Source organism: Nomascus leucogenys, chromosome 10 (assembly GCF_006542625.1).
Source record: "Nomascus leucogenys isolate Asia chromosome 10, Asia_NLE_v1, whole genome shotgun sequence".
In the NCBI taxonomy this organism is placed as follows: Eukaryota; Metazoa; Chordata; class Mammalia; order Primates; family Hylobatidae; genus Nomascus; species Nomascus leucogenys.
In genome coordinates, this window is record NC_044390.1 from 78,802,173 (window position 1) to 78,827,392 (window position 25,220).

The 25,220-nt window shown below is 44.5% G+C and overlaps 2 protein-coding genes and 1 pseudogene across 3 annotated transcripts in view; 1 reads left to right on the forward strand and 2 right to left on the reverse strand.

The window, feature by feature from the left end:
- BRAP (BRCA1 associated protein) overlaps positions 1 to 24,887 on the reverse strand; it is a 44,102-nt gene extending 19,215 nt beyond the window's left edge. Inside the window, exons 1-6 of one of the 2 annotated variants that reach the window (XM_030821411.1) lie at positions 24,645 to 24,834; positions 22,091 to 22,252; positions 20,589 to 20,787; positions 18,088 to 18,277; positions 11,608 to 11,721; positions 4,334 to 4,482 (exon numbers count right to left, since the gene is read on the reverse strand). In XM_030821411.1, coding sequence (XP_030677271.1) covers positions 4,334 to 4,482; positions 11,608 to 11,721; positions 18,088 to 18,277; positions 20,589 to 20,787; positions 22,091 to 22,252; positions 24,645 to 24,726 — 896 coding nt within the window. In that variant the 5' untranslated portion in view covers positions 24,727 to 24,834. Of the gene's footprint in view, positions 1 to 4,333; positions 4,483 to 11,607; positions 11,722 to 18,087; positions 18,278 to 20,588; positions 20,788 to 22,090; positions 22,253 to 24,644 lie in introns of both variants that reach the window. The other variant, XM_030821410.1, reaches the window with a different exon arrangement.
- LOC115836928 lies at positions 8,728 to 9,612 on the reverse strand (annotated as a pseudogene).
- Positions 24,888 to 24,971: 84 nt separating the features above from the next.
- Positions 24,972 to 25,220, forward strand: part of ACAD10 (acyl-CoA dehydrogenase family member 10) — an 84,525-nt gene continuing 84,276 nt past the window's right edge. The window contains 1 exon segment of the mRNA XM_030821787.1: positions 24,972 to 25,174. The gene's annotated coding sequence lies outside the window, so the exon portion shown is untranslated.

The following is a 25,220-nucleotide window of genomic DNA, read 5'->3' on the forward strand; positions in this document are numbered from 1 at the left end:
GTATCAGCTCACCGCAACCTCAGTCTCCTAGGTTCAAGCAATTCTCCTGCCTCAGCCTCCTGAGTAGCTGGGACTACAGGCATGCGCCACCATGCCCGGCTAATTTTGTATTTTTAGTAGAGACGGGGTTTCTCCATGTTGGTCAGGCTTGTCTCAAACTCCCAACCTCAGGTCATCTGCCTGCCTTGACCTCCCAAAGTGCTGGGATTACAGGCGTGAGCCACCATGCTTGGCCTATAATGTATTTTTACCCCAAACAACCTGCCTTATCCCCATTTCCCAAAGATTTAAATCATTCAAAAAGTACCCTTTCTTCTCCAGGTTGCTCCTAAGAATTGGATTTAAAATCTGTAGTAAAAAAACAAAGGTTTTTTTTTTTTTTTTTTTTTTTTTTTTTTTTTTTTTTTTTTTAGACAGAGTCTTGCTCTGTCACTCAGGCTAGAGTGCAGTGGCGCAATCTCAGCTCACTGCAGCCTCTGCCACCCAGGTTCAAACGATTCTCCTGCCTCAGCCTCCCAAGTAGCTGGGATTGTAGGCGTGCACCTCCATGCCCAGCTAATTTTTGTATTTTCAGTGGGCATGGGGTTTCACCATATTGGCCATGCTGGCCTCCGAAAGTACTGGGATAACAGGCATGAGCCACCGCACCTGGCTAAACACAAAGGTGTTAATGTACTTATTGAAATGCACATATCTCACTGCACCATGAACATCATGTGGAAGATACCAGTGCTCTATCAGGCATTCATGTCTCAATTTACAAAAAGCCAATACAAACAATGTTGAAAAAATCCATTAACTGTTTTCTATTATACTCCACACAAAATAATACTAAATACTAGTCATCAGTATTTTTGTTAGATGGGCAACTAGGACAGAAAGTGGGTTATAGCTGAGGCTGACTGAACTGGCACCAGGAAGAAACAATGCTCAAGATATAACTAGTGGCCAGGCGTGGTGGCTCACACCTGTAATCCCAGCACTTTGGGAGGCCTAGGCGGGCGGATTACCTAAGGTCAGGAGTTTGAGACCAGCCTGACCAATATGGAGAAACCCTGTCTCTACTAAAAATACAAAATTAGCGGGGCATGGTGGCACATGCCTGTAATCCTAGCTACTTGGGAGGCTGAGGCAGGAGAATCGCTTGAACCCAGGAAGCAGAGGTTGCGGTGAGCTGAGATTGCGCCATTGCACTCCAGCCTGGGCAACAAGAGCGAAACTCCGTCTAAAAAAAAAAGGATGTAACTAGTAACAGTTACCCAACTAAGTAAATAAAACCAAGAAAATGGAATAAACAGGAAGAACACTAAGTGTGTCACAGATGACGCAGCTCTATCTGTGTAAGAGAAAGGAAAGGATCTAGTACACTTCTTCCTTTAGCATCAAAAGAGAAGACAGAAGACAAACTCAAAGAAAGAACAGAAATGGTAACCAGAAATCAGAATGCAGTCTTACTAGAGGTAGAAATTGGCTTTGTCTCATCCCTTTGGTCTGTGTGGTGGCTGTGAAAGTGGTTGAATAAGAAAACAGGCCAGGTGCAGTGGCTCACATCTGTAATCCCAGCACTTTGGGAGGCCGAGGTAGGAGGATGGCTTGAAGCCAAGTCTACCCTGGCCAATGTAGCAAAAGCCCTTCTAAAAAAAAAAAAAAAAAAAAAAGAACAGAATTAGATTTCAGAACCAGTTCTGAAATCTAATTCTCTACATTGTGCCCAAATGATCAAAACGATCTTTCTGAAATGTAAATTTCATCTTGAAAAGAAAAAAAATTATAAAAATAAACTTATAAACAATTAGCATTCTATGATATACTACCTCATCTGTCTACTAAAAAATAACCAACAGTTTATCGGCCAGGCACAGTGGCTGACACCTGTAATCCCAGCACTCTGGGAGGCTGAGGTGAGTGGATCACCTGAGGTCAGCAGTTTGAGACCAGCCGGGCCAACATGGCAAAACCCCATCTCTACTAAAAATGTAAAATTAGCCAGGTGTGGTGGTGCATGCCTGTAGGTAGTCCCAGCTACTCGGGAGGCTGAGGCACGAGGACTGCTTGAACCCAGGAGGTGGAAGTTGCAGTGAGCCGAGATCACGCTACTGCACTCCAGCCTGGGTGACAGAGTGAGACTCCATCTCAAAAAAAAATAATAATAATTAACAGTTTATTAAATTCTTCCTGCCTTTCTCTGCAAAAAATTATTTTATCCTATTTTCCTGATGAGATCTTTGGGAGCTCTTCACCGAATGGCCTTCTCTGACATCTCTCTGTATCAAAAAGACCAACACTGCCTCCTACTGCAGCCCTTCCTGAGTACCCCTGTTGGGGGATGCCATCATTCTCTCTTCCAATCTCCACCCTGAACCACATGCATTTATGTACAAGTGTAAACTCTCTTAGACCAAACCACCCCAAAGAGGACTTGAATTTGCTTCCTCTGTCTCAGCATCTCTCACAGTTCTATGCATGTACCAAGGCTCAAAACTCACTAAATGAACTACATGATTTTGAGGGCAAATGGCATGTCTTACATCCCATATGACAGGTTGAATTCTAGTTCCAGTTCTGGCATTCTCTGGCCATTGCACTTTGAGCTTGCAAATTCTTATCTCTGGGCCTGTGTCCTCCTCCTGTATAAAATGAGGTTGTTGGAAAAAAGGGTCCCTGAGGAAACTTCCAACTTTAAAATGCTATGGTTCTATAACAGTTAATTTATATCAAAAGGAATACTGGGGATGGGTATCGTGGCTCATGCCTATAATCCCAGCACTTTGCGAGGCCAAGGCAGGAACACTGCTTGAGCTCAGGAGTTCAAGACCAGCCTAGACAACATAGTGAGACCCCATCTCTACAAAACAAACAAAAAAACAATTAGCTGGGTGTGATGATGCACGCCTGTAGTCCCAACTACTTGGGAAGCTGAGGCAGGAGGATCACTTGAGCCCAGGAGTTTGAGGCAGCAGTGAGCTGTGATCATACCACCGCACTCCAACATGGGTGACAGAGCAAGACCCTGTCTCAAAAAAAAAGTAAAACTGGAGTGGCGGGGAACAAAGAAGTGCCTAGAACTTAACTGGTATACCAGATGGACTGAAGATACAGATAAACACTTTTAAGGAATGCACATATCTCAGTATGGCTTTGTTCAAGGCAACTGGACAATTCCTTGAAAAACTCCCAAATGATACCCAAGAATTGACTGAGGACTCCACGGAATTGGAGCAAGACTCCTGTCCAGCTAAATAAGTAGGGCAGGGATAAGCTGCAGAGACCCAGTTTATTTATGTACTCCTCAGTGTCTACCAAGCTCCTCCTGTGTGCCACGTCCCCCATCAGGTGTGAGAGACACAGCAGTGAGCAAGCCAGGCATGGCCTCCGCTCTATGAAGCTGACATTCTTCTTCCAGCCACCAGGCCACTTGTGGGTGGACAGAGATCCCTGTAGACTTTCACCCCTCCTCACTTCTGTGCTTGGTTATATGATCTTCCCCTTCCCCCACTGCCTTCTCTGGGTTCTGCTCTTTACCCGGCTTAACTCCCAATTATCCTCCTGGAGATGCCACTTCTCAGGTGGTCCTGGCTTCATTAGGGCCCCAGTTCTCGGTCCCAATGCTGCACACTGCTTTTCTGTAACACTAGTTATAGCTGTGATTTATTTACTTGTGTGATTTCATTCTGGGTTCCCCTCTGTACTGGGAAATCCAGAAAGCCAGCATCTGATACACCTTTCTGGTTAAGTCCCACAGTGCAGTCTGCAAAGGGAGCAACCATCCTGGATTTAGGGGGTAAAAAAAAGGTACAGGCCTCACCTGTTCTTTGTCTGTAGCAACATCACCTATGACTATGATCTAGTATGCTGGGAATCAGGAGGCTGTAGAGTAGATCTCATACTTGGTAACTGCTATTTCTACTGGCCACCAAGCCATCAACAGCCCAGCAAAGCTAAAATATTAGGCTGCTGTAGCCCAGTTGATAAGAAGCCCAGAGTGAATGGCAGACACCAAATGCAGCTGATACATGAGATTCCAGACCTAGATTTCATTGCACCATGAGAGCCTCAAACTAAGCTTTGCTTTTTTTTTTTCACTCTCTGGCTCTTGGAAGGAAAGAACAACTCATGCTGCTTTGGGGAATTCCACAAGGGTTCAGAATCAGCATACTAAAAAAGGACTTGGTCTCAGAATGCCGATTCCCTGAACTTAGGAAAGGGAAGGAGAAAAAGGACCTCTTGACTAAAGTCAAATACTTGGAATGGTTCATTTCTGCAGGTGGCTCTTTTTAATTCTGGAAGGGTTACAATGGGCTTGTACATAGAGGGGTTCGGCCCCTGCACTCACGTGGTGTCGTCCCAGCGCTGCAGACACTGGCTGTGGAAGCTGTGGTTACATAACGTTGTGAGGATGCCATTCACAGACTCGTCCATGCGCTCCAGACACACCGTGCACTTGGGGAGCTCAGTCAGGTCCATCACTGGGAGGCTGGCGCCCTATAGGAAACACCTCATATAAGCCTCACTCTTCATCTACCAGCAATACTTTATTTTTCCTTCTTTTTTCTGAGACAGGGTCTCACTCTGTCACCCACGCTGGAGCCCAGTGGCGCAGTCACGGCTCATTACAGCCTTGACCTCCCAGGCTCAAGTGATCTGCCCACCTCAGGCTCCCCAGCAGCTGGGACTACAGGCATGAGCCACTGTGCCAGGCCTTTCTTCTTTTAATAATAGTTTTCTAGTTCCTTTTTTGACTCCTGGCAGGATATTCTCAATATCATTACTCTAAGCAAGTAATTTAAATTGGTAATATTTTCATTCATTTATTCATTCATTCAATTCAAGAAACACGGATGGAGTACCTCCTGTGTTCCTGCACCGTGCCAGGTACTGGGAATACAGCGGTGAACAAAACAAAGATCTCTGCCCTCACAGAACTGACATTCCAGGAAGGGAGACTGCTGCCAAAACCTTAACATATAAATCTCAAATGTGACCAGACTCCTAGCTCAAGCTCTAAATGTCTACGACTATAATAGAATACAAAGGAACAAAAGAATAGCTGGACCTGAAGGATTTTTCCATAGAGTAAGTTATAACCTAATACTTTCTATTCAGTGATAACAGCACCAACAACACTGATTCCTCATTTTACAGGTAGAGATTGAGCCCCTGCTATGTGCAGCAGACAGACACTGTTCTAGGTGCGGAACAGTAGTGAGTAAAAACACATTCGTTAAGTCCAAAAAACAGTCAGCTCCTGCCCCCACAGAGCTTAGAATCTAGTGGAGGGAGAGACAAAAATCAAATTAAAAAGCAAACAGTAAGCTGGGCGCGGTGGCTTATGCCGGTAATCTCAGCATTTTGGGAGGCCGAGGCGGGCGGATCACGAGGTCAGGAGATCGAGACCACGGTGAAACCCCGTCTCTACTAAAAATACAAAAAATTAGCCGGGCGCGGTGGCAGGCGTCTGTAGTCCCAGCTACTCAGGAGGCTGAGGCAGGAGAATGGCATGAACCCGGGAAGCGGGGCTTGCAGTGAGCTGAGATCGCGCCACTGCACTCCAGCCTGGGCAACAGAGCGAGACTCCATCTCAAAAAAAAAAAAAAAAAGCAAATAGTACAGGAAGCCACAACAGGGTGTGAATTAGGGGGCATGACAGTCTAGATGGTCAGGAAAGGCATTCCTAAGACAGTGCTTGACTTGACGCTTCGAGCCAGAAGAGGAGAAGGAATTACTTAGGCAAAGGTCAGGGAGCACACACTTACGGACAGAGAAAAAGGACATTAACCTATAGTCCCTGAAGAGTAGATACTTACAGGAAATCTCTCAAGAAGCCACGTTCATTTAAGAAAGGAATCTCTAAAACTGAGGCCTTGTGCAGCATCCAGCACAAAGGATGCCCAATTTTATCACGTCAATTTTTTTTTGAGTTTGACAAATTTATCGGTATTTTAGTAAAGACATTCATCTCAGTTGTTTCTCTCTCCCAGCTTGACCTTAGGTTAATATTTCATTTGGGTCAAGAAAAGAGTATCTAGGAGAGGTATGTTAACAAACAGGAAAATGGACAAAAATTGATAGTTTGCCTACATTAAAGTAAGTTAAATTCATGTATTTTGATATAATTAAATCATGTAAGAACTAAGAGTTCTATATACATTTCCATTGTTTCACTTGGGGCTCATTCTAAACTTAAATGCTAGTGAACAAGTGTTAGGAATATACACAGGATGCTTCTCTGGAGTTATTACCAACTAAAAGAGCTCAGCAAGCAGTTACCACCAATAAAGCAGTCTGAAGCTGCCTCCAAATATAATATTGTAGTTTTCAAGGAAATTTTTATACTGTATGCTTCTTTTGTCTGTGACTATGCTTTTAAAGATGTGTTTAACTGTCACATTAAAAAAGATGCCGGGTGGGGTGGCTCACGCCTGTAAGTCCAGAACTTTGGGAGGCCGAGGTGGGTGGATCACAAGGTCAGGAGTTCAAGATCAGCCTGGCCAAGAGGGTGAAACCCTGTCTCCACTAAAAATACAAAAAATTAGCCGGGTGTGGTCGAGGGTGCCTGTAATCGCAGTTACTTGGGAGGATAAGGCAGAGAATTGCTTGAACCCGGGAGGTGGAGGATGCAGTGAGCTGAGATTGCACCACTGCACTCCAGCCTGGGTGACAGAGTGAAACTCCATCTCAAAAAAAAAAAAAAAAAAAGCTCATATACAATATAAAAATAAAAAAAAAACACCCTACAATACACAAATCTCACAAAGTATATGTGGTGGGATTCCAAAAAAATGTTTGAAGATGCATTTTCTTTCCTTCTACTCTAGTATCTAAAATGTGCTTTTTGAGAGGCCACTGGTCAACATGTATACATTTAAAATCAACCATGTAATTTTACTAGTAAGAAAGCTGGGGCTGGCACGGTGGTTCACACCCAGCACTTTGGGAGGCCAAGGCGGGCGGATCATGAGGTGAAGAGTTTGAGACCAGCCTGGCCAACGTGGTGAAACCCTGTCTCTACTAAGAATACAAAAATTAGCTGGGCATGGTGGTGTGTGCCTGTAATCCCAGCTACTTAAGAGGCTGAGGCAAGAGAATCGCTTGAACCTGGGAGGCATAGGCTGCAGTGAGCCGAGACTGCTCCAATACACTTCAGCCTGGGCGACAGAGCAAGACTCCGTCTGGGTCGGGGCTGGGTGGGGGAAGCCAGTATTTAAGTTCAATTTAAACTGGATTCACAAGTTAGTAATTTAAATCCTTAGACAAAGTTACAGAAAGTACATCTTCTTGTTTTCCATCTTCATACAATGTTAAATTTTTTTTTTTTTTTTGAGACGGAGTCTCACTCTGTCGCCCAGGCTGGAGCGCAGTGGCGCGATCTCTGCTCACTGCAAGCTCCGCCTCCCAGGTTCACGCCAATCTCCTGCCTCAGCCTCCCAAGTAGCTGGGACTACAGGTGCCCGCCACCACACCCGGCTAATTTTTTTTTTGTATTTTTAGTAGAGACGGGGTTTCACCGTGTTAGCCAGGATGGTCTTGATCTCCTGACCTCGTGATCCGCCTGCCTCAGCCTCCCAAAGTGCTGGGATTACAGGCGTGAGCCACTGCGCCCGGCTGGTGTTTATACTTTTTAAAAAATAAAAATAGTCAAATGCTTAATATGTACATTTAATTTTTTGGTGGTGGTTTGTATTTTAAAATAAACAGCTTCCTTATGATTTGCCTCAAGTTCTGGTGGAAATGCTTACAGCAACCAGCTAATAAACAAAAAACAAGAGAAGCACATTCGAAATACTGATTTACTTTGGTAGCAAATGGTTTTTCTTTGAAGATTAATGAAGATACACAAGACCCATTAAGGTGAAGTGGGCTATTTCAAATATTCAACAGTTTATATTAAAAAAAAAAATCTTTATTTTTTTTTTAATTTGTTTTTTTTTGATGGAGTCTCGCTCTGTTGCCCAGGCTGGAGTGCAGTGGCGTAATCTCGGCTCACTGCAAGCTCCGCCTCCCAGATTCACGCCATTCTCCTGCCTCAGTCTCCCGAGTAGCTGGGACTACAGGCGCCCACCACAACGCCCAGCTAATTTTTTGTATTTTTAGTAGAGATGGGTTTTCACCATGTTAGCCAGGATGGTCTCGATCTCCTGACCTTGTGATCCACCCTCAGTCTCCCAAAGTGCTGGGAATACAGGCATGAGCCACTGCGTCCGGCCGAAAAAAATTCTTTTAAGAGCTAAGCATCTGTATCCACTGATAGCAATGCAATACCTACTTTATGATGACTTGAAACAAACAAATGCCTATAAGGAAAAAAGCTGTATTTTAATTTTATCTAAATTTACTTTCAGTCAATAGTTCAGTAACGTTTTCCTCCCAATATTCCCTGTCTCTATAAGGCTGTTCCTGGGAGCCAGACAAGTTTAGGTAATAAGGGAGTGAAGAGAGTAACTGCTTACAGTTTTAAACAGAGAATAACTATTTGCTTCCCTCTTTTTATTTTTTATTTTTTTTTAGACGGAGTTTCGCTCTTGTTGCTCAGGCTGGAGTGCAATGGCGTGATCTTGGCTCACCGCAACCTCTGCCTCCTGGGTTCAAGTGATTCTCCTGAGTAGCTAGGATTACAGTCATGAGCCACCATGCCTGGCTAATTTTGTGTTTTTAGTGGAGACGGGGTTTCTCCATGTTGGTCAGGTTGGTCTTGAACTCCCGACGACCTCAGGTGATCCGCCTGCCTTCGCCTCCCGAAGTGCTGGGATTACAGGTATGAGCCACCATGCCCGGCTTTGCTCCCCTCTTAATGTGTTAATAGTTGTCTCTAAAAAAATATGCAATTCTTTAAAAGGTACCATTTCTGATTTATTATCTGTAACCTTTGGAAACTAATCACATGAAACTACAAAATTAGCAAATGTCTTGAAATCTGTATATAAAACATAAATTACCTCTAATTTTGAACCCTAATTTATTAGTGTACAACTCAATATTTTAAAAAAAAATGAAAGAGAAAAAAAAAGTGGCTCCAAAAATAGTCTTATATCATTCTTTAAAAAAGGAAACTGTTCCTTTTAACTTTACACCCACCCCACACCCCAATTTCAAAACATTGTTTAATTGTCTTGGTCACTGACATTTCCAAGATAAGATTTTATATTTCGCTCCCATAGCTTCTGGTTATCAGAAAACCCATGCTTTCTTTTATTGAAGGAGTTTGGTCCAGCTGATGTTGGTGTATCCCTTCCAATATTCTTCATCTTCATCTTTGCTTCTGGAGACATTTCCTCTGGTTCACTATTTTCATCTTCATTAAAAGCTGCTGCTCCTGAAAGAGTCTTTGGAGCAAGAGTTGGAACAGTTTCTTTTGGCTTATTTGATCCAAGTTTGATGGATATTGTTGATGCTTTCTTTGTCATTCACCTAAGGCAAATCCAAACTTGGAGATCATTGTAGGCTTTGTTGGGAGGTCTGCAGCTTCTTCTTCAGCTGACCGTTTCTCAATGCTGCGACTGGAACTTTCCCCTCCATTACTGGAAGAAACAGTTTTAGTTTTCACAAGTTTTTCTGCCCTTCAGGTCCTCTGGCGGCTCCAGCTCACTGAGACTTTTCAGCCACCTTCTCTCTCATCCACCATCTTCCCCCATCTCCCACTTATCAAATTTTGATTTCACCTAATCAAATGCTAAAACAATCTACTCAGAACTAACTTCCATCAAGCAGATCTCAAAGTAAAAAGACTTTCAGGTCTACTTAACTTTTTAATTTTTATTTTATTTTTTAGATGGGAGTCTTGTTCTGTTGCCCAGGCTAGAGTGCAGTGGCGCGATCTCAGCTCACTGCAAGCTCGGCCTCCGGGGTTTAAGCAATTCTGCCTCAGCCTACCGAGTAGCTGAGACTACAGGCATCTGCCACCACACCAGGCTAATTTTTGTATATTTAGTAGAGATGAGTTTCTCATGTTGGCTAGGCTGGTCTCAAACTCCTGACCTCAAGTTATCCGCCCGCCTTGGCCTTCTAAAGTGCTAGGATTACAAGCATGAGACATCGCGTCTGGCCCAGGTCTAATTTAAAATAAAAGAAATCCGGCCGGGTGCAGTGGCTCATGCCTGTAATCCTAACACTTTGGGAGGCCAAAGTGGGCAGATCACCTGAGATCAGAAGTTCGAGACCAGCCTGGCCAATATGGCGAAACCCCATCTCTACTAAAAATACAAAAAGTAGCCGGGAATGATGGCACATGCCTATAGTCCTAGCCACTTGGGATTCTGAGGCACGAGAATTGCCTGAACCTGGGAGGTGGAGGTTATAGTGAGCTGAGATCACGCCACTATACTCCAGCCTGGATGACAGAGTGAAACTCATGTCTCCAAAAAAAAAAAAGAAAGGAAAAGAAATCTTAATCTTAAAATAAAGAGCTGTATTGCTACTTTATAAAATGATTCTGATTCCAGTGAGCACATAATATAGGAAAGGTTCCCATGGGAGTGAAAGATCAGAGCCATTACAAATTGCTATCAAAACAGAATCAAGGCCATGCACGGTGGCTCATGCTTGTAATCCCAGCACTTTGGGAGGCCATGGTGGGAAGAATGCTTGAGCTGAGGAGTTCAAGAACAGTCTGGGTAACAGGGAGACTTTTTTTTTTTTGAGACAGGGTCTCACTGTTGCCCAGGCTAGAGTGCAGTGGCAAGATCACGGCTCACTATAGCCTGGACCTCCCCCGACTCAGGTGATCTTCCTGCTTCAGGGCCCCGAGTAGCTGGGACCAAAGGTGCTCAGCATCACACCCAGCTAATTTTTGTATTTTTTGTAGAGACAGGGTTTCGTCATGTTGCCCAGCCTGGTCTTGAACTCCTATGCTCAGGCAATCCATCACCTTGGCCTCCCAACTCCTGTGCTCAAGCGATCCGTCATCTCAGCCTCCCAAAGAGCTGGGATCATAGGCATGAACCACTGTGACCGGCCAGGCTGATCTTGTCTCTAAAACAAATTTAAAAAATTAGCCAGGCATGGTGGTACACGCTTGTATTCCCAGCTACTCAGGAGGCTGAGGCTAGCAGATGCTTGAACCGGAGAGACAGAGGCTGCAGTGAGCCAAGGTCACACCACTGCGCTCCAGCCTAGGTGACACAGCCAAGACCCTGTCTCAAAAATAAAAGGCAGAAACAACAATTAGGAAGACAATTAAGGGTTAATATTGAAAACAAAAACATTTATTTTCAGCTACAGGCTTCGTTGATCTAGAATTGATAAACACTCAATTTCAACAATGCAGCATCTTTTTTCTTTTTTTTTACGTTTTTTGAAATTTTAGAAAATGAGATAAAATTCAATAAAATTCTCTATTTTAAAGTATACAGTTTATTGGCTTGTAGTATATTCACAAGGTTGTGCAACTGTCATCACTATCTAATTCTAGAACACTCCCATCACTTCCAGAAGAAAGCCTGTATCCTGTTAGCAGGCACTCCCCATTCGTCTCTTCCTGCAGCCCTGACAACCACCAGTCTACCTTCTGTGTCTATGGACTGGCCTATTCTGGGTATTTCACAGATACCTTAGCATTCAATTTTACACCAATCTGATATATTTTAATTAAATATAGGAACAATTCACACTTACATCTTCAGATTTGAGCACTTCAGCTCTTTCCACATACACTAGCTGGCAAACGTCATCTTCTATTGAGTTGAACTGGCGGCCATTGCATGCCATATAAAAACTATCCGCATCAGCCTATGTACACCAATGGGGAAAAGGAAAAAAATTAAGACAGATACCCTGAAAATCTGCTTTATATTCAATATGCATGGCTTTATTCATTCTCATCAGCTTTTAAAATTTATACTTAGGAGAGAAAGCGACCACCAAAAGTCACATCTACTGAAGCTGATCGGTAGGCTAATCGTACTTTGTAAATCAACATTCCATGTTTACAGTATTTCCTGGGCTACAACAGAGTTTTTACTTGAACTGGCAGAAGGTACTAAAGTGCAACAAGCTGAAAGCTGGTACAATTTTAATATTCAACCAGCAACAGTCAACATTTCCCTTAATAGCAGTTTTTTTTCCCTCTAGTCATCACTTGTGCAGCTGAAAGTAAACACTCATTTCTGCAAAGCCTGGAACCAAATAATAACTGACGCTTGTTATGAAAGAACTCTTTAAGGAAATGTCAGCATTGGGCTGGGCATGGTGGCTCACACCTGTAATCCCAGCTCTCCGGGAGGCTGAGGCGGGCGGATCACCTAAGGTGAGGATTTTGAGACCAGCCTGACCAACATGGAGAAACCCCGTCTCTACTGAAAATACAAAATTAGCCGGGCTTGGTGGCCCATGCCTATAATCCCAGCTACTCGGGAGGCTGAGGCAGGAGAATCGCTTGAACCCAGGATGCAGAGGTTGTGATGAGCTGAGATCGGGTCATTGCACTCCAGCCTGGGCAACAAGAGCGAAACTTCATCTCAAAAAGAAAAAAAAAAAAAGAAAGAAAATGTCAGCACTTATGTTAGAAAAAAATAAAAGACCAGGGGAACTGGTATGAGATGAAAAACCAACTACTCTTTAATAAACCAAATAATAATAATAATATTACTACATGATAGTTAGATCCCATCTAATGGATCCCATCAGGAGGTCTTAAACCGCCACCTAGTGTCCAATACCAAAAGCAAAGCTCTTGGGTCAAGGTCAAGGGGCCCAAGATGAACCAGCCTTTAAAATACTAACAGTCTCATTCCCTAGCGTTAGAAAATGGGTGAAGTGTGGAGAAACAGTCCCCTTGAGGCAAAGCTGCAAAGGCACATGTGCATCTCTGAAATGGACACAGGTAAACAAAACCTTCTAGTCTAGCCTTAGTAGCAAGCAATGGTGATGATTCCAGTTTTTAAACTCAGCCAATTTTTTGGGGCAAGCAGGGAAGCCAAGGCTTGTCTGGATTTTATTCCCACACGGGCATTATCCCAAACAGAGAAAGTTATGTGCTTTGGCCCTACCAACATTGACAGGCTGCTTCTGGGAATTCTGCAAAAGGAAATGCAGCATCGTCAACCTTAAGGAAGAGATTCAGGGCTGCACCAGGCAAAAATAGTCCTGCCTGTCTACCCTCACAAGGTTCTGAATCTCACAGACACTGTAAGCTTCTCGGTAGCTTTTAATTCCCCTCCAATGAGGTAATTGTGAATTCTTGATTACTTATGCTTCCTCCCACCTTTTTTTTTTTTTGAGATGGTGTCTCGCTCTGTCACCCAGGCTGGAGAGCAATGGCACGACGTCAGCTCACTGCAACCTCTGCCTCCCAGGTTCAAGCAATTCTCCCGTCTCAGCCTCCTGTGTAACTGGGATTATAGGCATACACCACCACACCCAGCTAATTTTTTGTATTTTAGTAGAGACAGGGTTTCACCAAGTTGCCCAGGCTAGTCTCAAACTCCTGAGCTCTGGCAATCCACCCACCTCGGTCTCCCAAAGTGTTAGGATTACAGGCATGAGCCACCGCGCCTGGCTACTTATGCTTTCTTAACATGACCAAGTGAGCTAAGCAGCTGAGGAAGGATGATCAATTCTGAATATACTTTTATTTTGGAGGTGCACAGTGGCAGCAGGTTGGGGTGGAGAGGCTTTACTTAAGAAAACAATCTGTGTATTGAGCATAGTGCATTATAATTTGAAAATGTTTAAAGCCAGCTGTTGGACAAGAAGCCTCTTTAATACTAAGAGGTTACAACCTAATATGGCTTCCCCCATTCTTCAGGAGCAACGGTTTCTTGAAATGCTTTTGGTTGAGTAAGCAGCAAAGTCAGCACATGGATTCACCAGGAGAAAACGGACTGCCTGAAAGTCAGGGCCTTCTCTCATCTCTTCAGAGCCTCAGGCACCACCAGGGGCTGGCAGAGCCCTCTTGGGGTCTGGAGCTCTGCAAATGCTCACTAAACAACCAGGCCTCCTCAGAGGAAAGGACAAGGCATGTGACCAAAACCATTCAACGAATTATTCCTTTCTGCTACCTGAGCCAGTTTGAGACCAGCCTGGGCAACGTGGTGAAACCCCATCTCTACGAAAAATACAAAAATTAGCCGGGCATGGGGGTGGAAGCCTGTAGTCCCAGCTATTTGAGAGGCTGAGGTGGGAGGATAGCTTGAGCCCAGGAGGTGAAAGTTCCAGTGAGCCGAGATTGTGCCACTGCAGTCCAGCCTGTGCAGCAGAGCGAGACCTTGTCTCCAAAAAAATAAAATAAAATAAAAAAGGAGAAGAGGCATGCAGGTGTCGTCATGGTGGCCTAAACTAGGATGATTGTGGCAGAAATGAAAAAGGTAAAAAAAAAAAAGTATTTTTTTATAACAACAACATCACTAAACAGCTGAGATTTCCCAGTTAACATATTGATCTCTTCTTTAAAATCTTGGTATTAGAAATGCACCTTCGCCTGTTCACGTATTTTCTGAGCATCTAGTATGTGCCAGGCCCTGTGCTATGTACTAGGTAGAGAGCAGGGAACAAAATACACAAAATTCAACTCACCATCTAAATGAACTAAACAAAAGCCTGAAGCTAACTGCAAAGAACATTGCAGAAACAGCTTCTATTGAAAATGTTTGCATTGTATGGACCCAAAACTTTAAATAAACCTGGCTTTTGTTTCCTTCTAGTCCTTTGGTTTTATTGTTCTCTTCTGAGGATTAACTCAGAAAAAGACAAATCCATTATGATCAAGGTCCTTCACTGTCACAGGAATCAACTACAGCGTTGAGAACATAACTCTACTTCTCCAAAGAGGCGTCTGCTAAGGCTGTGGTAACTAAGCACGCAGGTGAAAAAAAGCCAACATACTCTTTTAAGTGGCCATCTGTACTTTTCTGCCCCCAAGAACAACAAAATTGAACTTCCTTCTGCTTTTCCTATGTCCTGAAGAACTGTAAATTCTCTACCCAAAGACCAAGTTTCCTAAGGGTCACACTACAAATTTGTAAGCACAACCCCCCCACCTTTTTTTTTGATCTTTTAAAAAAAATTTTTAAGAGACAGGATCTTGCCATGTTGCCCAGGCTGGTCTTGAACCCCTGGCCTTAAGCAATACTCCTGTCTTGGCCTCCCAAGGTGTTGGGATTACAGACATGAGCCACCACACCTGGCCTCACAACTCTTTCAGTTAAAGCTAAGGCCAACAGAAATTCAAAAATTACCAAAGATAAAGGGAAGGCCTATGAGTCCTTATTTAAAAATCTGTGGTGAGGAAAAGAATAAAAATGTAGTTAGGTGCCTAGGCTATGGAGTCAGGCTGCCTAGGTTTGAATCCTAACTCTGTCACCTACTAGCTATTTAGCTGCGGGCAAGTGCCATATCTGTGCCTGTTTCCTCAACTGTAAAATACATGGCATATTTTTTTTTTTTTTTTTTTTTTTTTTTTTGAGACAGAGTCTTGCTCTGTTGCCCAGGCTGGAGTGCAGTGGTGTGATCTTGACTCACTGCAACCTCCACACCCCAGGTTCAATCGTTTCTCTTGCCTCAGCCTCCCAAGTGGCTGGGATTACAGGCGTGCGCCACTACATCCAGCTAAGTTTTGTATTTTTAGTAGACATGGGCTTTTGCCATGTTGGCCAGGCTGGTCTCAAACCACTGCCCTCAAGTGTTCCGCCCATCTCGGCCTCCCAAAGTGCTGGGATTAAAGCCATGAGCCACTGCACCTGGCCAACATGGCATCATTGACAGGATTCAAGGAGACAATGCATGGAAAGCACTTGGCACAGGGTCCGGTCTCTAGTAAGTGCTTCATAGTTGGTAGCTACTGAGCCTATTATTCTCACTACAGCCAATATTAGTTTAACTTCCAGTCTTACACCAAGAGGGTATTATTAGGTCTTAGAAAATCCCTGATAGGATGATAGGGATCAGCCCCTAAGACCCAGAGTTAGCAATAAATAATACAACTCATGATACCAAGATAAAGGGTTCTAGCCCCATGGGGAAGAACATGCAGCAACCTGCTTCACAGTCTCAGAAAAACATGTCAACTTGAGCAACCCTCACTTGATCAAAAGACACAAGGGGAAAGATAGTGCAGATGTACAAGGAAAATTCATTCACAGTAAATATCCACAATATTACCTGCACATTACAAAGGGAAGTACTTGTTATAGGGAATTGTGTGGGTTTATTAAACAGGTGAGTGTGGTGGGTTTATAAGACTTCAGACTATTTTAAAAGCCTAAGTGTTCTTAAACATTTTTTCCCAATCTATTTCTGGGTCTTTTCCTTTGTTACTTGCTTATTGCCCTAGTTGTTAAGTAGAAACTATAACAATACTGCTGTCATAGAATGTCTCACAAACAACCGCCTCCCTTCCCCACACCTTCATCCCACTCCTACTAGGAGAGGAGTGTGTCCCTGGAATTGAAAGTGAGGATGCCACTCTTGCTTGTCATTTATGTCTAGCTATGTAACCCTGGGCAAACCACTTATCTCCCTCTGCAGTCACCCTCCTCATCTGTAAAACAAAGATAACAACACAGTTTCCGCAAGGGATTGTAGTGAGGATTAAATGAGACAAAGCGTATTGAACACTTGGCACAGTGATACAGAAGCCATCAATAAACGTTGGATATTATCATCGTTATCCTTATTATTACATGTGCTACCAGACTGAAATGGCTTAAGGCACGATTTTCCCATGGTTTGCAAAACTCCTTGGTACCCTTGGAAGGCTCTCTGATGGACAGTGAAAGGAGCTATTCAAGTGCTTTTCTGTTCTTAATGTCAACTTGTAAACTTTAAATCCAAAGGCTAATTGAAACATTTTAAATGTTTCCCTAAATGATGGGGTACTTTGTAAACATAAAACATAGTAACTGTGTACTCTCTTGTAGACAGAACTCCACACTAAAGCTTCTCTCTGCGGCTCACAGAACAGGTACACTCTTCCACCATTAAAAAGAGAATGAGGCCAGGTGCAGTGGCTCATGCCTGTAATCCCAGCACTTTGGGAGGCCGGGGCGGGCAGATCACCTGAGGTCCAGAGTTCGAGACCAGCCTGACCAACATGGAGAAACCCCGCCTCTACTGAAAATACAAAATTAGCCGGGCATGGTGGTGCAAGCCTATAATCCCAGCTACTCCGGAGGCTGAGGCAGAATGGCTTGAACCTGGGAGGCGGAGGTTGCTGTGAGCTGAGATTGCGCCATTGCACTCCAGCCTGGGCAACAAGAGTGAAACTCCATCTCAAAAAAAAAAGAAAGAATGAAAGAAGTGGGGGTAATGGAAAAATAATAAGATGGTGTTAACTTCAAAAAGTTTGGGAACTACTGCTTTTCTGGAATAGTTACTGCTTGTTTAAAAAAACAAACAAGCCGGGCATGATGGCTCACGCCTGTAATCCCAGCACTTTGGGAGGCTGAGGCAGGTGGATCACAAGGTCAGGAGTTCGAGACCAGACTGGCCAACATGGTGAAACTCCATCTGCACTAAAAATACAAAAATTAGCCAGGCATGGTGGTGCATGCCTGTAGTCCCAGCTACTCAGGAGGCTGAGGCAGGAAAATCGCTTGAACCCGGGAGGTGGAGGTTGCAGTGAGCCGATACCACACCACTGCACTCCAGCCTGGGTGACAGAGTGAGAATCCGTCTCAAAAAAAAAAGAAACTAGTTTCTTTTTTTTTTTTTTTGGAGACAGATTCTCACTCTTGTCACCCAGGCTGGAGTGCAGTGGTGTGATGTCAGCTTTCTGCAACCTCTACCTCCTTGCAAAACCCTAAACTTCATACCCAATCTGATCTATAAAAATCACGGGCATGAGGCCAGGTGCAGTGGCTCAGAGCATCTGTAATCCCAGCACTTTGGGAGGCCAAGGCAGGAGGATTGCTTGAGGCCAAGAGTAGCCTGGAAAACACAGCAAGATCTCATCTCTACTGAAAAAAAAAAATGTGTGTATGTTATAATTGTATTTCTGCTAATGAATTTAGAAATACATCTAGAATTACAATTATATCTTAGAAGACATATCAAGAATCTTAAGTGCAAAATGTTGTAAATCACATACAGCTACTATCACACAGTTTCAATAACAGTTTTTGTGGCAAAGAGATTTTTAATAACTTTAATAACTTTTACCTGTGCGCTAAACTTTATCAGCACCATATATTGGTTAGGAGTAGAATCTCTGATGATTTTCATTTGTTCAATTACTTCGTTAAATGGGGCAACAAACTTCATAAGGTCATGACTGGTCATTGCAGCAGGGACTGTGAGAATACACAGCATGGCACTGCGCTGCACATCTTCTTTTAAGGAGGTCATCTTACTAACAAAACAATAATTAGAGTGTCTTGAATAGATGAGGTATGGTTAGTTTAAACAATATTAGACAACTTTTATGTCCAAGAAAACAGGAAAAAATAAAAATTGTAATATTTCATTAATGAATTGTTCTATATTATACCCCCCATTAGACTTTTTAATCTTCCGTTCAACATTTATTACGGTTATAAATCTGCATTCGGCAAATTTGCAGTGTTTTACTCTCATCAATGTTTGAATAATAATCTGTCACTGGTGGCCAGGCGCAGTAGCTCATGCTTGTAATCTCAGCACTTTGGGAGGCTGAGGCGGGCAGATCATGAGGTCAGGAGATCGAGACCATCCTGGCTAACACGGTGAAACCCCATCTCTACTAAAAATACAAAAGAAATTAGCCGGGCATGGTGGCAGGTGCTTGTAGTCCCAGCTACTTGGGAGGCTGAGGCAGGAGAATGGTGTGAACCCAGGAGGCAGAGCTTGCAGTGAGCCAAGATCGCGCCATTGCACTCCAGCCTGGGCCACAGAGCAAGACTCCATCTCAAAAAAATAAATAAATAAATAAAAAATTGTCACTGGTTAACTTAAAAGCACAACTCTGGCTATGGACCTCTCTTAAAAGGCCTAAAAAAACAGCTCTAAATATCAGAGACTTCTCTCTCTCTTTTTTTCTTTCAGACAGTCTTGCTGCACGGTCTCGGCTCACTGCAACCTCTGCCTCCTGGGTTCAAGCAATTCTCCTGCCTCAGCCTCCTAAGTAGCTGGGATTACGGGCGCGCACCACCACGCCAGGCTACTTTTTGTATTTTTAGTAGAGATGGGGTTTCACCATGTTGGCCAGGCTGGTTTCGAACTCCTGACCTCGTGATCCCCCTGCCTCGGCCTCCCAAAGTGCTGGGATTACAGGCGTGAGCCACCACGCCCGGCAAGAGAGAATTCTAAACCATGAGGATGTAACTGAGGATTACAGGAAGTGTTACCAAGTTGAGATGGCTGGAATAGAGAGGAAAGAAAATCCTCCCACAATGCAATTTGTTTTTTGAAATGCTGCAAACTCACTTGACAGTTGTGATCCAGAATGGCTACCTGTGCCAGGTGCAGTGACTCACATCTGTAATCCCAGCACTTTGGGAGGCTGAGGTGGGCTGATCACTTGAGGTCAGGAGTTCGAGACCAGCCTGGCCAACATGATGAAACCCCATCTCTACCAAAAAAAAAAAAAAATTTAACTGGGCGTGGTGGTGTGCACCTGTGGTCCCAGCTACTCTGAGGTAGGAGAATTGCTTGAACCCGGGAGGGGAGGTTGCAGTGAGTGAGGATTGCACCACTGCACTCCAGCCTGTGATGGAGTGAGACCCTGTCTCAAAACAAAACAAAACAAAAAACAAAATGGCTACCTGAATAGTCACTGTTTTCCCAGTAGGGATCTGGCAAATGAGTTAGCACAAGAACGGCCTTAAGGTATCAGCTACCATTACCCAAGAAGGTAGTGGCTGGGCTTGTGGATTAGCTAGCCAAATGCTTCCTTTCCCTGGGGCTCCAGCAAGCTTTGTTTGAACCACAGAAAATGGTAAAAAAGAGGTAATAAAATTGTAATGAGTTAACTGACTTCTTAGCAGCCTCTTCAGTAAAGATTTGGTGGGGACACGAGACTACAAAGATGCTGTGGATCATTTTCTTTGTTCTTTCAATTCCCCATCACCTTCCATGCCTATCTGCTAAGAAAACATTTTCCTGGCAGGGCGCAGTGGCTCACGCCTGTAATCCCAGCACTTTGGGAGGCTGAGGTGGGCAGATAACCTGAGGTCGGAGTTCAAGACCAGCCTGGCCAACATGGTGAAACCCCATCTCCACTAAAAATGCAAAAAATTAGCTAGGTGTGGTGGCGGGAGCCTGTAATCCCAGCTACTTGGGAGGCTGAGGAAGGAGAATCACTTGAACCCGGGAGGCAGAGGATGCAGTGATCTGAGATTGCACCATTGCACTCCAGCCTGGGCAATGAGAGCGAAACTCCGCTTCAAAAAAAAAAAAACAAAAAAAAAACAAACAAACAAAAAAAATTTTTCCCATATATTCTCTTAAGTGTATTTACAGGCATTTCTTTTATAAGGAAAAGCTTTGACCCAATCCACAAGATTAATCAAATGTAAAACATCTGAGAATTCTCTAACATACAACAGACAAAAGTATTATTATTTTGAAGTTTAAAATACCCACTTTCCTTCAGGGCAAGAGACTACGCTAAAGGAAAGCAAAAAAAAAAAAAAAAAAAAAAAAAAGAAAATTGACTAACCCCCAAGAAAAGATGGTTTTCTTACTTTGTCTTATATAGGTGCATAATACCATGAACTATTTCAACTGATGGATTTCCACTGAAGAATGAAATCTGGTCTGGAAGCTGTTTGGATGGAGAATCTGGGGCAGCGTTTATGCATTCCTTACTGTGATCTTTACTTCTTTGCGCAGTGGGGGAGGCTTCTGAAGACTTCCTTTCTTCCACTGTAGTTTTTAGGTCATCTTTCACCAATTAAAAAATAGCAGATTATAAATGGATAGGACATATGCTGAAGGATTCGAACTAGATTAAAATTTCAAGTCAGAGGAATAAACTTTCATAGAGTAATTATAATGTAATGCATCAACAGCTATTATTTGTAGAACAGCTGAGTTTATGAGAGCATCATACTTTAAAGCTCTCTTTGCTCCATAAAAATCTCATTAACATCCTCAGAAACTTAAGGATGGCTATTACATTTGGCAATACCATAATGCAAGCAGGTATCTTCTATCACGAAATCCTAACTGGGACAAACATTCAGGGCTACAAAGTTTGAAATCCAAACCTACCAGTTCTGACCACCTCCATGTTGGAGATGTAGTACTATCTACACATCCACTTCCGCAGATGAAATGAGCTGGCTGGCAGGGTGCAGTGGCTCATGCCTGTAATCCCAGCACTTTGGGAGGTCAAGAGGCTGAGACCATCCTGGCTCACATGGTGAAACCCTGTCTCTACTAAAAATACAAAAATTAGCTGGGTGTGGTAGCGTGCACCTGTAGTCCCAGCTACTTGGGAGGCTGACAGAGGAAGGAGAATTGCTTGAAACTGGGTGGTGGAGGTTGCAGTAAGACGAGATCGCGCCACTGCACTCCCACCTGGTGACAAAGTGAGACTCTGTCTCAAAAAAAAAAAGAAAGAAAGAAATGAGCAATGAGCTGGCAGAGCAGGGGAAGGCACAACATGTTTATTTAGACACATTAATGATCTGCCACTGAACTAGGTGGTAAGAAATTCTCCCTGGCAGCTGGGTGTGGTGGCTCACACCTGTAATTCCAGCACTTTGGGAGGCCGAGGCAGGTGGATCACTTGAGACCAGGAGTACGAGACCAGCCTGGCTAACATGGAGAAACCTTGTCTCTACTAAAAAAACAAAAATTACCCAGGCGTGGTAGAGGGCATCTGTAATCCCAGCTACTTGGGAGGCTGAGGCGGGAAGACTGCTTCAGCCCAGGAGGCCGAGGCTGTAATGACCCGACATTGCACCACTGCACTCTAGCCTGGGCAACAGAGACCCTGCCTCAAAAAAAACAAGTCCCCCCTGCCACTGAACTGAATTGTCAACCCCAACTGTTAAGATTAATTTGGAAGAAATATTTGGAAACACTAACATGTGGCTTAACAGTGTCATATAAAGCACACAGGCAGTGAAAGATAAAAGTATGCTAGATGTTGAAATCGTAGGCTCATCAAACACCGTGTATAAAACAAGCAACCAGGGTTCACATTACAAAAGAGAGTCCAGGGTTTTAGAAAGCATACCTGGGTTAGACTTCATGGTCTCAATGATCACATCTGTCATTTCTCGACGGCCGAGATGCTGATGGATAATCGCTACTTTCTCTCCTGGTGACTTCCCTTCTAAACAGGCTACAGCTGAAGCTAGTGTCGTCTTTTTTATCTCCTCATCAGACATTTCCCCGGCTAAAGAACACATGAATAATTAATACAAGGTAATAAAACAAGCTCCTCTCTGTTCTCTATTCCTCCACCATTAGGTTTTCCTTTTCTTTCTCCTGCCTTCTGCCAAGATGATAAGAAGCCTTTGTAGTATCCATCTCACTCACCTCTGGGACCACTGCAGTACCCAGCAAAGAGTCAATAAGCAGCCAGGACAATATACTCAGAAATGCAGGGCTGTTCTACTGAAATCATGCACTTTATTTTTATTTTTTGAGACAGAGTCTCACTCTGTCACCCAGGCTGGAGTGCAGTGGTGTGATCTTGGCTCACTGCAACCTCCACCACCCTGGTTCAAGTGATTCTCCTGCCCCAGCCTCCGAGTAGCTGGGATTACAGGCACACGCCACCACGCCCAGCTAATTTTTGTACTTTCAGTAGAGATGGGGCTTCACCATGTTGGACAGGCTGGTCTCAAACTCCTGGCCTCAAAGTGATCTACCCGCCTTGACCTCCCAAAGTGCTGGAATTATAGGTGTGAGCCACTGCGCCTAGCCCGAAATCATGCACTTTAAAGCAAATCGCCAAATGGGGAGCCTTACAGAAGGTTCAACAGTGATCATGCCCAGATGAGCTAACATTTTAGTGACACCTGATAAAATGAAATTGTGTTCAGTCCAAAATGAAGATATCAAGTCCATTAAAAAAACAAAATTTCAAACACCTGTAGGGGTAGTCTTAAACATCCTGGCTTATGCTCATGCCATGAACCAAGCCATGAACATCTGTGATTACTGTCTTAAATCAATGAAACACATGAAAAGGAAAACAGAATTTGGAGACTTAACTGAAATATCCCTAATATATGCTCTGTCGGGGCAGGGACAAGGCCTGTTTTGCCCACCACTGTATTCCCAGCACTTATACCACAGTGCCGAGCACATAGAGGAAGCTCTCTAAATGTTTGATGAATAAATGACTACATGACTGACCCATGCAGATGTCTATATGCGGCTAATATCAATTTAGCTGACTTTCAGAACTCAGAAGCCACTTTTAGCCTTTGGAAAGGTGCTCATAAGCTATAAAATCATATTCAATCTTGCAGCTCCAAAGGTCACATCCTCAGGAAGTTTCCAATGACACCATCCCTACCTACCCCCATCCCTCTCTCCAAACCCAACACATCTTCTTGTAATAGTTTCCCAAATTGTTTCTCCTTTCCTTCACAGCACTTACCACAGTTGTAATTCTACACATATTCTGCACTTATTTAATTCATCTGTTTCCTCCACAAAACTGCTGGTGCCATTAAAGCAGAGACTCTGTCTGATTCAGCACACAAGGAAAGCTCCAGCAGATATGAGCATAAGTTTTTTTTTTTGAAATGGACTTTATCTCTTGTCGCCCAGGCTGGAGTGCAGTGCCACAATCTTGGCTCACCACAACCTCCACCTCCCAGGTTCAAGCGATTCTCCTGCCTCAGCCTCCCCAGTAGCTGGGATTACAGGCACCTGTCACCACGCCCAGCTAATTTTTGTATTTTTAGTACAGACAGGGTTTCACCATGTTGGCCAGGCTGGTCTCGAACTCCCAACCTCAGGCGATCCGCCCGCCTCAGCCTCCCAAAGTGTTAGGATTACAGGGGTGAGCCACCGCGCCCGGCCAAGTATTTCTTGAATGAATGTTATTATTAGTTAATTATCTGAGGACCAAGGAACAGAGCCAGAGCTGCATTCCCCACTAAAGAGCATCCTTACTTGTGTTACTGGTGTAAAAAGCTCAGACTCAAGTCCAGCTCACTGAGTTAGAATCCCAGTTTCACCCATTACAGATAACCTTAGGCAAATCAATTAATCACTAAGCTTCAGTTTCCCAATGTGTAAGAGGCACATGCCACACCCATCTGCCTCTTAGGGCTGTTGCAAAGATAATTAAAGAATACAATACACAAAAGGCGTTTAGTACAGTGCTGGGATATAGGAATTGTCCAAATTTTAGTTATGACTATGGTTAGGGGGCACCTCAATGGATATCCTTCCAAAAGGGAACAATTTAATTAACCCAGGGACCGTCCAGCGTTGCTGGGGACCCAGTCCTTGCCTTTACGAAGCCCATAGGAAAGCAAGTGAGACAAACACACCACTCGACTCTCTCTCTCGAGAGACGCGCCAGGTATAAACTGAATGCCCTCGGACCGCACAGGGAGGGAAGTTCGGGGCAGGGCTTCCCTGAGATAACATACGGGAAGGCCTCTCAAGGGTGGATGGGAAGCAGAGGGATCCCGATCACCTCTCCGTGTCTTCCTGAGGCAAGAGCCCTCGCCGCGGGCTTTTCCCGGACCAGTGCTTTGGGAGGGGGAGCCCTCCGGGCCCAGACCCGGCTACAGGGAATGCGGCGAGGCCGCGGGACTCACCCGCGGCGCTGAAGCCGAAGCCGGCGGGGACAGGCGAGTGTTCCGCGAGCTCCAATCGGATGACAACGAGTGACACACTCATAGGGCAGGCGCTGGCCGGCGCGGGCCCCGGCGGGCTCAGGCGAGGCTGGAAGGCGAGCCGAGAGGCCGAGCGGCCCGGGGCCGGCAGCGCCGCCACCGCCTCAACTCAGTCGCCGCCGCCTCGGCAGCAACAGCTCCTCAAACAGTCCTCGGAGCCACAACAACCTCCACTTCCGCCTCCCGGCCGCCGTCGCTGACCCGCGGTTTACGCATGCGCGCACGACCGCGCACAGCGATTGGGCGGCGTGGCATGGGGTCAGCCACTGCCCTTCCGGACGCGATTTCGAGGAGGTCGGAGCGGAAGGACGTCGTGGCGATTGCTAGCGCTGGGATCCCACACTTAGGCTGAACTGCAGGTTTTCGCACAGCCGCGAGTTAACCTCTGCCTTCCCCAGAGGCCTTGTCCTAATCCACCTCGGCTGACGGCGCGGGATCCCTGGCACCGCGAGGTCTCCGAATTGTCCGAGCTATCTGCTATGCAGAACTTTGCCCCTT